Source organism: Magnolia sinica, chromosome 16 (genome assembly GCF_029962835.1).
Source record: "Magnolia sinica isolate HGM2019 chromosome 16, MsV1, whole genome shotgun sequence".
Classification (NCBI taxonomy): Eukaryota; Viridiplantae; Streptophyta; class Magnoliopsida; order Magnoliales; family Magnoliaceae; genus Magnolia; species Magnolia sinica.
Window position 1 is genome coordinate 60735190 of NC_080588.1, and position 15663 is coordinate 60750852.

At 39.2% G+C, this 15663-nt stretch overlaps 1 protein-coding gene across 1 annotated transcript; it reads left to right on the top strand.

Annotated features, from left to right (window-relative positions):
* The first annotated feature begins 1371 nt into the window (after window positions 1-1371).
* Window positions 1372-11134, top strand: LOC131229053 (ADP-ribosylation factor-like protein 8b). Its single transcript, XM_058224908.1, has 6 exons — window positions 1372-1567; window positions 7376-7457; window positions 7547-7579; window positions 7706-7827; window positions 9682-9843; window positions 10702-11134. Exons 1-6 carry the CDS (start codon window positions 1530-1532, stop codon window positions 10817-10819), a joined length of 555 nt encoding a protein of 184 aa, XP_058080891.1. The 5' UTR covers window positions 1372-1529; the 3' UTR covers window positions 10820-11134.
* Window positions 11135-15663: the final 4529 nt, after the last annotated feature.

Sequence of the window (15663 nt, forward strand, 5' to 3'; positions counted from 1 at the left end):
CATAATATATATGATACCTTGATCGCATGCCTTGGCACTATTTGTCATTCAAAGCTTCGTATTAACCTCATAGTAACAACACATGGAGACTTTTTATTCGACCATGCAAGTGTGCCAAAAATGGGTTTAACGAAACCATACATTTATCCTTTCCTAACTTATGGTATAATGACAGGTTAAAACTCTATGAACGGTTTAGATTCTATATAAAACTTACTTCGTGGTAGTTAGTGGGAGACGACTGTTCACTTATGATCCAACGCGCTGAACGAAAAACATCATCGAGTTTTAATCGAACTGGGTTATTTTGGTAGTTTGCATCTAAAACTAAGACAGTTTTGTTTCCATTCTTACGTAGGGAAGTCCCTTCTATCGGTGAGCATTTGATTAGATGCTCCGGCAGAGTATCATGGCTGATACGCAGTCACTAAATTCTACACGTTGCACAATTAATCAGGTTAAGCCTCTTAAATTGTGGAAACCGCTGAAACAAAGCCAAAGTCCCAAAATCAGATTGGTAGAACAATTCAAACGTTGATTTGTGGACACTTGTTCATTGAAAGAGGGCCACTAGATTTTTTTCATTTCCACCGTACAATAAATATCCACAAATCGGATGATCGGATATTCAAATAAGTGTAAATTTTGGTTGTTAATACATCTAAACTAAGAATCACAGTTTGAAATTCTTAGATTGAGTTGTTTATCTGCCATGCTACTTTTTTCTAAGCGCCCGTGTATCATCCACTACGCTCTTCCAGATTATCAATGTAAAACTCTTTCCGATTTTCGATAGATTGAGAAACGCGAATCCTCTGAAACACCTGTTTTACGCACCGTGTGCAACATTAAATCTATGAGGGTCTAACATAATAATGTGTGAAATCCATACCGTCCATCATGTGAATCCATTAATTCTATATGTTCCTAACAAATTTCATCTGGAAAAATAACTCAATTTGGAGACAACACAGGAAATAATGGATAATGGGACGCCAATCATAGGCTTGTTCGTTGGGCCACTGTTATGTAAATATTTCATCAAACCCGTTAATCAGGTGTGAATAACAATTATTAAGAAATATAACAAAATAAAACATGATATATAACTCAGGTCGGCCACACTATGTGATCTTACAGATCCTAGACGAAATTTTACATTGTTCATAGTAGTGTAGACTATATAATTTTTTTTTTACTTTTATTATGGATTTAATGGTGAATATAAGGTTTTAAAACTGATGGACGGATTAGATTTTACACATGAAAATGGTGGGCCTCACAGAGCTTAGGTGACGTACGCGCAGCGGAAAAGAGGTGCTGTAGACGAATCGGGTCTCTCATCCTTCACCTTTTTAAATATTTCCGTTGCCATCTGATATCAGTCGCGACTCGAGACAGAGAGGGAGAGATAGGCATTGAGAACGAAGAGCTGTTGAGAGCGAAGAAAAGAACACTTTCTCTCCAGATCTGATTTTTTTCTTCAGAAACCCTAATTTCATCTCGTTCTTCAATCTTTTATTGCATTGATGGGGCTGTGGGATGCTTTCCTCAATTGGCTCCGCAGGTATGCGATTTTACCCCTTCTAGAGAGTGATTGTTTTTTTTTTTTTTTTTTTAAACAAAAATTTTGTTGGTGATTCTGATGAAATTCGTGGTTTGATTTTGATCTGGAGGAGCTCCTTTTTAATGTTATTTTTTGGGAGGAAGGGGTGTTGTTGAATTTTTGGAATTTGAAAGCGAATACAGATTTTATTTTTTTTCCGTTTAAATTAGGTTTCTATTACCTTTTTTTAGTGGATAATGCTTAGGGGATTTCCGCGAGGTGAGATTGAAGAGGTGATTTGCGGCACACGTGCTATCGTGGCATGCGTGTGTGAGATCCAGGCGTTCATCAGATGGGGCCCACTGCGAACATATCCTGGCCGCAATTTCAGGTTGGTCGGTGGGCCACACGTCTATGAGAAAATGTACGGTTAGACAAAAGACTGACCGTTTATAAGTAGGGAGATGGGTTCAGTTTCTCAAAGAACTGATGGGAAGCCAAATAGCTGGATTAATGCCACTAGGCTATGGATCACCACTGACAATAGGAATTTTTATTGATTGAGTATTAGAGGATTTGTTTTGTCTTCTTTGGCTTTGGCCTTAATAGAGCTCTTTCACGTGTGTGTGTGTGTGTGTGTGTGTGTGTGTATCAGGGGTCGTTTGGCACCATGGATTTGAGGGGGTTTGAGGGGATTTCAAATCCCCTGGTATGTTTGGCACATAAAGTAACTGGGGGTTTCAAATCCCCTCAAAGAGGGGGTTTGAAATTCAAGATGAAAGCTCGGATTACATCCAAAATCCTTCCAAGAGTTGCATGTGTAACATGTGTGTCACTATGCTATTAATGTATTGGACGCACGGCCCACTGATGATATCCCAAAACAATCAGATTATCAATTGCATCACTATAATTACTTTAATAAGATGATCTGTGCTGTCCAAACATTGTCCATGTAAATCAACGGTTAAAAATCGTTGGTTAGTCACTCGGATGTGATCTTGTGCTTGTGGCCCATCGGAGACTAGGAATTTCATTTGCATGCTTGCACGATTCATTCTCGTGCTAATCCTATGCAGTTAGGTAGGGATGGAAAAAAAACGGGAAGTGTAAATCTGTTTGAGGCTATATTAGCCACATGTCTGCACATGTGCCAACATCTTCTACTTAGCCATTATGGTCGACATCACCAATATACCATAAGGTTTGCTCCCACTAATCATTGAATTTACCATCTATGCTTATATCGCTCACCATGAGATTTTATCACTCATGATTAATAAAACAACTGAGTGTTTTAGAATTCTTGGTATGGGCATCCTCAAGTCTTGGAATTCTCCTGCTTAGGTGTCCCTAAGTTCCTATCAAACGTACATTTCTTGAAAATATGTATGCCCTCATGCCCTTTTTGAAAGGATCAATTATTATATCTTCTAAAGATAGATGACTAACTGTCACCTCACGCTTCTCAACATAATCTTGAAGGTAATGATATTATGCATCAATATGGTTGCCCTTTGAGCTATTAAGTTCACCTGGTATTAGTCTAATTGCTACCTAATTATCATGGAAATGTGCATCATTGGTTAATCAATCTTCATATCCTTAATGACGGACTTTATCCAAACAGTGAGAGTACATGCTATACCATATACAGCGTTCTAAGCTCATTAATACACCGGCCAACATATACCTGCTTTTTATTAGACTAAGGAATAAAAACTCTTCCAAAGAGGAAAACATAATCTGAGGTGGGTTTACTATCATCATTCAAAAAAGAGTCTGCATGTGAATATCCTGTAACTTCAAGCTTCTTTGCTTGAAAATAAAATTTCAAGTGCTCTGCCCTTTAGACATCTCATTATCCTTTTCACTACTTTCTAGTATATCAGGCTAGGATTACTTGGAAAACGACTTACAAGACCTATTGCATATGTAAGTTATGGTCTTGTACGCATCATAACATACATCAATCTTCCTACTGCCTAGGCATAGGGAATATGTAAATTTTCTTGTCTGTCTCTTGGACAAATCATTTTACTGAGCTTAAAAACTTTTTTAATCTAGAGCAGACTGTGGTTTACAATTACCCATATTAAACCTTTGAACAAGTTCTGGGCTAAGGACGAAGCTCGTACTTCAGGTGGAAGCTTGTGGAGAAGTGGAGCTTGGACCCTAGGAGTTTGAACACTTCTGTCCAGAACCTCCCAGTGAACCTGGGGTTCCTATCACTGATGATGGTCCGGTTCATTATCAATGCACCTTTCTTGATTTAAACACAACGATCAAGTTTTTTTTTTTTAATCTATCTTTACAACCGAAGTATAGGATGCTTCTTCCATATCTTTCATCTCAAACTTAGAGATGAGTTGTAACTTAGTTTTGTTAATCATTTTGTGTAATTCACAGCCAAAATTATGTGATCCATGTACAAAGACAATGGTAAAACTAATCTCACTAGTCATGATATATATGGTGTTTGGATACTGAAGGTTGCTTGAGAATAAAGGCTAATGGTTGCATGGATTATTTGGAAAGCAAAAGCCTTGGTCAATAGATGGAAATGCTTGATTGGATAAATTGAGTGTTTTGGGAGAAAAGTAAGGTGTTGTGTTTGGGTCCTGCAAGATAGGAGGGTGTAAGGTGTTTGAAGTTGTAAGGCTAAGGAGACTAGGTTTAGCTGGGACGTCTTTTATGTTTGCTGTTGTTGGGAGCGATTAAACAACCACCTGGGGCACCGGTTGCTTGCCTGAGTATGGGCTAGAGATTTGGACAGTTAGGGCTATGCAAGGGTTGGATGTTTTGGAGATAGAATGATAGGAGGTGGCGATGGACGTTGGATGGTTGAATATAGTGGGCCAAATGCTGGCTACACAGCTGAATGTGATGCTGGATGATGGATGGTTGTAAGATGAACATAGAAGAGCTGGCACGACGGATTTCATGGCTTTAAAGAAGAAGAAAGACAGTGAAACAGAATGGATGGTACCTAGAATCAAACCTCTCTAATACCAACTTATGTAGGCCTGCTCGTGATGGATCCTCACTGAGCTGGTTGTGGACTGTTTGTAGCTGGGTTGTGTGTATGACCATGTTGAATCATCTGCAGATTCACCCACAACCAAGTCTGGCATGTCCTTCGGTGAGTTGCTCACACGACAACAGTGTCACATATCATTCATGTTGTCACTTCTGCTATTGCGAACACTGAGCCGCATGCGTCGAGGAATCATCCCAGCGACACAGATGGGCCTGTTAGGTTACAGGAGCTTGCCAGTAAGAGTTATTCCAAGCAGGATCCCAATGTAGATGTTTCTTGACATTCCCTTGGTAGCCTAATTCCAAGAGGCTACAATTGTCAAGGGCATATTGTCATGTGTTATCTCATGACCATCACATTTGTTCTTCATTCACGGGTGTCCTTCAGGCGAAAGAAGTTACCTGTTTCCTTATACAACATACACACATTCATCTAATACATTAAACCTTGCAACAATTGAAAACCCAGGTCCAAGGGGCTACGATTGTCGACTGGATTTCCTGGGTTGTGGTGTGCGTCACCTCATGACCACCGCATTTGTTCTCTGTGCATACATGTCCCTCATGGGAAACAAGACATCTGTTTCTTTGTGCACCGTACACATTCATCTAATGCATTACACCTAACAACAATGAGATACATGCTAATATGAAGTACAACACACGCACGATACATGCAACACATGATACCATTTCATGATAGACACATAATTTGTATGCTACTACATTCGAAAGTATGCAACTAATAAAGTGGCATTGCATATCTAAATTCCAACAGTCCTGATCTCTCACTTGCGTGCCTTTGTTGGCAATCGGCATGCGAATTGTGAGCCTGTGACTTGCTGCTTCAATATCTCCCGCGCAAATATCTTTAGCATCATTTTCCAATAGCATTAGTTTTGACATTAGAGAATGGTCTATATGTGGCGGTGGAACCTATTAGAACGAAACTGTGGATTAACAAAATGTCAGCCCCCAATTGTAGATATTAGGGTGTGCAGATATGATATCATATGATATATATGTGCTTTCACGCCTCGAAATCCGACACATAGGCTGGCTAGACCCCAATCCCTCATCCCAAGACATGAATTAATGGGTTTGTGGTGTTGCAACACCTGCGACACCGGTATTATTGTCAATATTATTGACAATTCGTCAACAACACAAACACGGTATGAAACACATGCCTTTTAAAAAAACCAAGCCTTCAACTTTTCAGTCTTAAAACTCAACAATAATTTCAAATCATCTCAAGATTTCTCATTGATTTGAGATTATGATTATGTTTTAATGCCTTAGAAAGGCTGGAAAGTTGATGGCTTGGTTTTTTTAAAAAAGGCATGTGTTTCATGCAATGTAATTAGTTACTCCACCGTAGTTCCTTTGGGCGGGTGAGTATGTTAGGATTGCAAAAGGTTCCCGCTGCTAGACTGTATTGGATATTGGACCTCTACTGTAAACCCTTCGGGTGGGTGAGCATGTCAGGATTGCAAAATGATCCCACTTTCAAGTTCGGTAAGAGTAGTGTAATTTGCTCAACCATACGAGATGTTTCCTCACTAGTGAGCCCTTTGGATGGGTGAGTATGTATGTAAAAAGTTCTCATTGCCGGGCTAGAGCCCTTTGGATGGGTGAGTATGTTAGGATTGCAAATGTTTCCCATTACCATGCCCAATGCCCTTTGGATGGGTGGGCATCATACAAAAGGTTCCTGTTGCCAAATTAGATGTTGTATTGAGGAAGGTTGGCCAACCAAATTAAAGGAAATACGAGAATTCTAATAATTAACTAGATTGTGATTGATATGATAAAGATGTGTTCTCTTCATAACGCCCATGTTTCTAAAGGCATGGTTTATGATATTTTTTTTATATAAAATTTGATCTCTTGTATTTCTATGAAAATCATTTTACGCGATTTCGAAACTTTGATTAAACGTGATAAACGGTGCGAGATTATATCACCGGGCTTTATAAGTTCACCCGTTATTGTGGATGCTAAATTTTAGGATGCAGAGTCTAGTTATGGAGCACAGTGGAGCGAAGATCTAGAAGTCTGTGTAGCTTTAGATTTACTTTTCCTGTTTGTGTATTCATTGTTAAAATAAAAGGTATAGTAAGTGTATATGAGAGTCTAGATTATTGTAATAACATTTAAGTATTTTATGGAATTTGGTTTGTTGTTGTGGGATTTTTGTTAAATTATGGCTGTGTATTGCTTAAATTGGAAGTCGTGTTTTGGTATGCGGGATCCTGGTCTGGCTAGCCCAGGTGCTGGATTTTGGGTTGTGACATATGCACAACTTGAGGATCATACAATTTCTTATGAACAAATGCATAGTTTTGAAAGATGTTGTGCCTTACTATCTAGCAGTACAAATAGCACCCACTCAACAATACAGACCCACTGATGGAAGGGACTTATCATGGATGGATGGGAACCAGCCTAAAATTGTGAAGATCAGAGCATTCTTACCATTGGATTACTGGCTTGCGGATGGATGGTTAAAAATAAGAAGGGTAACGGTCCAATTTGATGGGTCAAATATTCCATTATGCAGACAATTAAGTCTGTTCAATTATTGCTAAATTTGGGCTGCGGTACATCCACAATGGGCCCAAGAATTTGGCTGGTACTGATCAGCCTGCAGATGGGCCACATGTATAGTGGGATGTCAGGTAGATGGGTGAAGATTTTTTTAAGCGAATGCATTCTGTGGGTGTCTTTGTTTGTTTTCAAATGGTATCCATTGATACATGGACTATAATGAATTGTTTCTATTTACAGCCTCTTTTTCAAGCAAGAGATGGAGTTGTCTTTAATAGGACTTCAGAATGCTGGAAAAACTTCACTCGTGAATGTCATTGCGGTTAGTGAAGATTCACTCGATCTTCCCAATTATGCCATTAGTCTTAATGCTAAGATGCTCATGGACTTGCTTTTATGTCTTCTTTGCAGACTGGTGGATATAGTGAAGACATGATTCCTACGGTGAGTACCAGGGAGTCCAAACTTGCTTTGATTGTCAACTGATACAGAAGATGCTAGGTTTTTGCCTAAAGCTACAGTTTTACTTATTTTAAGATTCATCAATAACATGTGTACTGGGGCCTGCAGGTAGGATTCAATATGCGGAAGGTAACTAAAGGAAACGTCACCATAAAGTTATGGGATCTTGGAGGTCAGCCTAGGTTTCGCAGCATGTGGGAGAGATATTGTCGTGCAGTCTCTGCTATTGTGTATGCATCTTCCCTGTATAACTTATTTTTCTTCTCTATCTGGTTTAAAACTTCAAATTTTTACAAAGGCCTTTGAGTCTTTGACAGGTTGTTTACGTTATCCATCATGTTTATATCTTTCTCGTTGACAACGTTTTGTTTGGGTTTAGAAAAAATTTTCCAATGCAAAATTAAGCAAAGAAATTCACCAAGGGGCCAAAGTTCCCAATAGAAAGCACCACTCTAGCAACACCCTCCTTCACAAGGGAGTCCGGTTATATTTAACCTCTCTATATGGATATTTTGGTTGTGAAAAAGAATTCACAAGTTTTGGGATTTCTTGTCTTTAGAAATTTTCCAAAATCATGAAATGATACCTGTGAACATGAAAGAGCTCTTTTGTTTACAACACAAAAGAGCCCCAGTTGCAATTTTTGAATATTCTACTAAGAGTAGAAATTCTAAATGGCAAGTTATTCTCTTCTCTTGCAGTGCATTGATCATAGGTGCCATGAGTTGAATCATCTTATTAGAAAACCATCTTTGTTGGTGCACTTCAAACATATTGAGGGTTGCTCTCATAGTCCTTGCTAAGATTATCTGTTGGTCCTATACTCCTATAATGATTCAAGAAGACCTAGTTCAGTTCCCAAAAGCGACGAAGGTCACAAAACTATTGACGTGTGTTGTGACATATTTTCTTTTAATCCTGTGTGAGTGAGTATACAAATGGTGGGTTGGCACATTGAATTATAATAAACTTGCAAAAGGTTTATTATATCACATTGAATGTTCTATTCTGCTTGGTTCAAGATTTCGTCAGGATTTAGACATCAGAATATCATTTAGTTGGGGGCCTCATGGGTAGCAATGCATAAATATGTGCATACGAGATAATGTTGCTTTCACCTTGACCTAGGAAGCGGATTGCGTACTGAGTAACTCAGTATGCTTAACTCAGTACTCAAAGTTTACTGAGTAAACTCTGTGGGGCCCACCGTCATTCATGCATTATATCAACTCCGTCCATCCGTTTTATCATATAATTTTAAGGCTTTAAACCAAAAATTAATCATGTACAAAGTTCAAGTGGACCACACCACCTGAAACAGCGTGAATTGAAGTCTACCGTTGAAAAGTTCTTGGGGGCCCACAGAAGTTTTAGATCAAGATGATATTTGTGTTTTCCCTTCATCCATGTCTGTGTGATCTTATGAACAATTTGGATGACAAATAAACATCACTGGGGCCTTAGAAAGGTTTCAACGGTGGAAATCAATACTTCCACTGTTTCCTTTGGTATGGTCTACTGGAGATTTTGATATACTTCAATTTTGGGCTCAGCCCCTTAAATGATCTGCAAAAACGGATGGACGGCGTGGATAAACCACACGAATTCACAGGGAGGAGACATGAGGTAACAATGGCAATGGCTTTCTCCACTAAAAACTATCCAAAATGATTTCACTCCTTTCTCCACTGTCTTCCTTGGAGTTCCATATTATTCACTAACGTTTCCTCAAGTATTTCCTTTCCCTTATTTAAGGCATGCATTTTTCACTTCCTTTTCCTGGGATGCACTTTGTACTTCCATCCCTGTTCTAGTAACTCTGGATCACAATATGGAGCTGAGATTTCTGACCTTCTATTCATTTTATTATGTTTATTTTTTTGTGAAATTTTGATGTTTATTTTATTATAATCTAAAACTATAGTCTATAGAGAAGTTGAGAGATGACACTAAAGCCTGTTGCTTTGCTTTCAAAAGCGGTAAAATCAAATCTGCATTTTTGGTTGGTTTTGTTGTACCATATTGAGTCACGCTGGAAGCATGCAGTAAATGCCTGTGGGAATGATTTATTCTACTTCTGTTAGGTATGTTGTTGATGCAGCCGACCGTGATAACTTGTCCATCTCAAGAAGCGAACTTCATGACTTGTTGAGCAAGCCCTCACTGATTGGGATCCCATTGCTAGTACTCGGAAACAAAATCGACAAGCCTGAAGCTGTTTCGAAACCATCTCTGGTGGACCAAATGTAAGTATCCTCAGCTTCCTGGGTGAGTGAGGCTTTTATTTCGAATGCTTATGTAACACCCATGATTCGTCTTGACTTGACCAGTACTTGACTTAGCAAAAACTTGGTCAACTCAACTCACCTAGACTGGTAATGAGCATAACAGCCCTATTACCTCTAGTTTGATCAGGGTAACCACTGAAAATGAGTCATCTTCTCCTTCTCATTTTCTTTTTAAATGTAAAAATAGCAGGTCTGGCTGCGAACAAAGATAATCTCTTTATTAAAATGTTTTAAAACTGACTTCGACCTGTTTTTGTGGGTGGTTTAGTCTGATCCACTATGGCTGGTTTCGGCCCAGAAACCTACCTAAATCCATAAAAATATCGGGTAATTTTCTGTTAGCATAGTGGTTAGAACATTCGATTTTCAAGCAGTAGCCATGGTTTCAAGCTTAAGACTGTCGCATTGTCTTTAACAAGAGCAGCAGCTATCCATTCAATTGACCCAGACTGTTTTGGGGGATCGCAGCTGACCTTTTGGTCCAGTCTGGGTTTTAAAACACTGATTTATTATGTTTTTAACGGGACATCACTGCATGCACCGTGTGCACCAAGAGTCAAACACGCTCTGCCATCAAAATATGGTGGTTGGTAATCTCAATATATTTCAAAATTCGTGAAAATACTTGAGCTCACCATTGCATAAGTGGACCAAATGCAGGTGCTCAATGGGTGCACCATACAGGGCTCACTTTAATATAGCAAACATTATCTAGTTCACTCTTCGAGTCAGGTCTTGCTCATCTGGGCAAGAATTTAGTTTACGAACTGTGAGAATCTGCATGTTATTTTACACTGAATGAGGAATGTGTTGCAGGGAGCTCAAGTCGATCAACGATAGAGAGGTATGCTGCTACATGATCTCATGCAAGAACTCAACAAACATCGACACTGTTATCGATTGGCTGGTGAAGCATTCAAAATCGAAGAACTGAGAAGATGATAACATAACATCTTCCCCACTTAGCAATCTATTGTTGATTTTCTAAGGATTTTCAGCTGCCCTCTTTCTGGGTCGGTCATGATGGTGGTGTTGCTTGTCCTTTCTGCTAACCCGGTTTCGGATCATCTAACGGTTGTTTTCTGCTTCGAGTTTGCTTCATATATTCTGAATTATTTCCCTTTTGATTGGGAGGACCTCTGAAGGCATATTTATGGTAAATGGAGTTAGGATATGATTGAATTTGTGAATTTATTGATACTGATTGGTGTGAATAACATTATTGTTTATCCATTGGGTTTGGCATGAATTTGTGTTTTTTTTTTTTTTTTTTTTTGGTTTTTGAAGTGCAATTGCCCAGAATAGGGTTGCAACACCGGTGGGTTGGGTTGGGTTCAGGGCCAACCTCAGGGCCTGTCTGCTTGTTGGGTGGGCCAGAGCCTAAATGTAGGCCAGGAAGGACCCACCTAGACTGTGCTGAGCCCAGCCTCTGTGTGTGTGTGTGTGGCTAGTTTGGGAGCTTGTATTTGGAATGCACTGGAATCTTCTTCTTCTTTTTTTCTTTTTGTTAGCTGGTTAGTACACCCCACTGTTAGTTCACACTCACTGTTAGCCACCCCCACTAGGGATTGATACCAAGACCTAAGTGTTGAAACGAGGTATCTTTCACTCAGTCAACCACTTGAGCTACAACTTGTATTTGGAATGTGTTCTCAACCACTTGAGCTACAACTTGTATTTGGAATGTGTTCGAATCTAAATCACAGTTACAATGGAATCAAGGTAATTTTGAATCCTTATTTGTGTTTTGGAAGCCTCTAATTGGAATGCATTAGAATCCTGTGTTTGAATGCCTTTATTTAGTATTTTCAAAGGAACTAAAATTTGATTAACTAAATTAGCTTTAATATTTCAAATTAGTGTATATTTGTGATACTTGACAAAATGATTGTAATAAATTTATTAAAATATATTTTGAAGGCAAAAAATGAGAAAATTCTTAGCATGAGCCACAAATATAAGGATTACAAATGAGCAACTCCAACACTTTTTAACCATCCATTTAAATGGTCAAGGTTTGGACAATTTGGATCATTTTTAATAATGCAAGTGATAATTGAATTGTTTGAGGGTATCACCAACATGTCACATGTGTCACATGTGTGATGGATTAGTTGTGCAGTTTGAAAAGAAAGCAAAAAATGCATTTCACTAATTTTAAAACACAAAAATAAATATTTCATTTACCTCCGATTTCATTTACTTTCAAATCCATAGTGTCAAATGATAGATTTAGAACAAAATTCCCTAAATCCTCTCAAATACATCCATATACAAGGTGCCAAATGATCCCTTAGGTGCCTTAGGTGGCTGCACAAGCAAAATTAACTAGCCCTTGGAAATTTTGAAACCAAGATTTTCATTAAAGATGCATGTATTGCCTCATGATGCTTGCAACACATGGATGCATGTTCAAAGTAGGAACAACAAAGCAAAAATGACCTAAGCTAGTCCTGGCTCACATGCCAAGTAAATTAGAACTATTAACAAGTTGAGTTTGGGTTGCGTTGCATATAATACCCATACTTGGATGAACTGTGTTCGGGTCATATTGGGCATGGGTCATTATGAGTCCGTATCTTGTTTTTTTGACATGGACCCAAATTCAATCCGACGCAGACATTTTGCTTTTTAAGACCATACTCAAATTCGATCAAATACAAAACGAATGCTCATCAAGTACCCATTAGCTCTTTTGATATAGGTTTTTTAGCTGGGATGAGGCCTAATAAGAGCAATTTACATGATTAAGTCCACCCAATGAATAGATTAGATAGCTCACACATGTGCCACTTCACACATGGTTGATGTCTAAATGGGCTCTCTTACATGTGTAGCTCATTTTCCTTTCCTGAAATAATCAATACATATTTAATATAATGCTTTAAAAAAAAAAAATACATATTTAAGATAAAATGCTTCTATTGAAACAAACTGGACCTAGTTTGGACCTGACTAGATCCTGAATATAATTTTCAATAGTCGAGACCCGATAAAGATCCACTTTCTTAGCAAGCCAAAAATATAGACCCGAACCCGATAAAATTGGGGTACAGGTGGTGGGAAACGGATTGGCTACTTCCCCTGCCACCGGCCTGGTAGCTGGTGGTCGGTGCTCTGTGGGCCCCACAATTAGGCATGTGTTTCATCCACTCTGTTCATCTATATTTTCCGATCATTTTAGGGCTTGATCCCAAAAATTAGAGGGATATAAATCTCAGGTAGAGCACACCACAGGAAAACAATAATAAGGCCCAGATGAAGGGAAAAAACAAAAATCAGCTTGATCCAAAACTTTATGGCCCCAAAAAGTTTTTAATGGTTGACGCTTATTCAACACTGTTTCCTTTATTGTAGTCCACTTGAGATTGGGATATACCTCATATTTTGTCTCATCCCACAAAATGATATGGAAAAATAGATGGACGGCATGGATGAAACACATACATCATGGTGGGGCCCACAGAGCACCGACCACCAGCCATTGGCTGGTGGCGGAGGAGTAGCCAATCCGTTTTCTAGCTGGTGTGGGTACATGTTGTGCGAAGACGGTACGCGGATTAGACACTGACAGGTTGAGTAGCAAGTCCCAGTGAAGTGACGTTACCAAGTTCCGTAAGCCCCGCAATGATGTATATGCTGTATCCACACCGTCCATCCATTTTGAGATATCATTTTCGTGCTTGAGCCAAAGATTTTTAAATAAAAATCTGTAGCGGACCCCATCATGGAAAACAGTGGGGAGAGTGATTCCCACGGTTGAAATTATCCTAAGGCCCACCATAATGTTTATTTGAAATCTAACTTGTTCAAAAGTTAAAAAAGACACGAAATAAGGGAAAACACAAATATCAGCTTGATCTAAAACTTTTGTGGCATTTAGAAGTTTTGCATGGTTTGCATTACTGTCCCACTGTTTTCTGTTCTGTGGTCCACTGGAGCAATCAGCTTTGGATTTAACTGATTCTTTGGATATTTCCTTAAAATGATCTCTCTGAGTGGATGGAAGGCGTAGATACAAAACACACATCATGGTGTGCCCCACAGAACTTGCTGACGTCACTTCGCTGCTCAACCTGTCAGTATCTAATCCGCGCCCGCGAAGACGGGCGCTGCTCTTCGAGCTCCAAGTTGTACGAACGGTTCAAAGTTATGTGGGCCTAAAAATGATATATTTACTATATCCACACCGTTTATCCATTTTTCGAGATTATTTTAGAGCATAACTCAAAAAAAACGATCATATCCAAATCTCAACCAGACCACACACAAAAAGCAGCGGGGATAATGATTTTCACCGTTCAAACATTTGTAGGGCCCACCAAACGTTTATTTTCCATCCAATATTTTCATAAGGTCACAAAGACCTGTATGAAGAAGAAAAACATATCATATTGCTCCAAAGCTTCTGTGACCCAAATGTGTTTCAATGGTAGATGTTTAATCCTCCACTAGTTTTTGCAGTGTGGTTCACTTGATCTTTATAAGTGTCTTATTTTTTGGATCAAGCCTTATGGCTGTCTCACCAAATAGATGGACAGTTTGGATATAATACATACTTCATAATAGGACTCACAGAACTTGCTGACGTCACCAGCCAATCCGATTCCTAAAATTGGGTCGCGTCCATCGGTACCCTTGGGTTGGGGGAAGCGGATGCCGGTGTAACACACACCGTATTGACGTCAGCAAGTTCTGTGGGTCCCATTATGAGGTATGTGTTATATCTAAACCGTCCATACATTTGGTGATCTCGTCTTAAGGCTTGAGCTGAAAAATAAGAAAGATTTAAAGATCAAGTGGACCGCACTGAAAAAAGTAATGGGAGGTTGAATGTATACCATTGAAACCCTTTTGGATCAATATGAAATTTGCTTATCCTTTTCATCCATGTATTTGTGACCTTAGTAACAAATTGGATGGAAAATAAACGTTATGGTGGGCCCTACAAATTTTTCAACAGAGAAAATTATTATCCTCGTTGCAATTTTTTGTGTGGTCCATTTGAGCTTTGGATATGATTTTTTTTTTTTCCTCATGCTCTAAAATGATCTTGAAAAATGGATGAATGATGTGGATATAATAAATACATCATTGTGGGGCCCATGTAACTTTGATCTCTTTTGAACTGTTTGTACAACACGAAGCTCGAGGAGCGTCGGCGCTTGTCTTCGTGCGACACTCATCTACATCAGCCATACAGCTGGTGTATGGTACACTAGTTGACCTTAGTTTGAACTTGGCTCGGCTCGGCTCAGTCTTTGAGCTTGACTGATCAGCTCGGCTTGGTTCGGTCAGCAACTCGGGCTAGCTCGGGCTACGTTTGAGCCAAGATCGAGTTGAGTTTGCCATTAAGGCATTTCCACAAACACCTGAACTACACCTCTTTATGTGAAACAGAAGCAATAGTTTTACATGCATTTTATTAAACACCTTCCATAGAAAAAAAGAGTATTTGTTTCACGCACATACCTTCGTTACTACCTGTCACACTTTGTTGAGTCATTTTATCAAATACTTGGTGAGCAACATCAATGGCAAAGTAACTGAGTCACTGAACTGGTTCGCTCCGAAAATTCGAGTTGGATTTGATTTGAGTTGAGTCGAGCTGGGGCTTGCTCGAACTCATTTTCGAGCTTAAAACATTAGCTCGACTCGGCTCGGACTCAGCTTCGAACCGATTAGAATTGAACTTTTTCGAGTCGAGTCAAGCGAGCTAACCGAGCCAGCTCGGTTCGTGTACACTCCTAAATTGACAGCCCAGGCAAATAGGTTCAA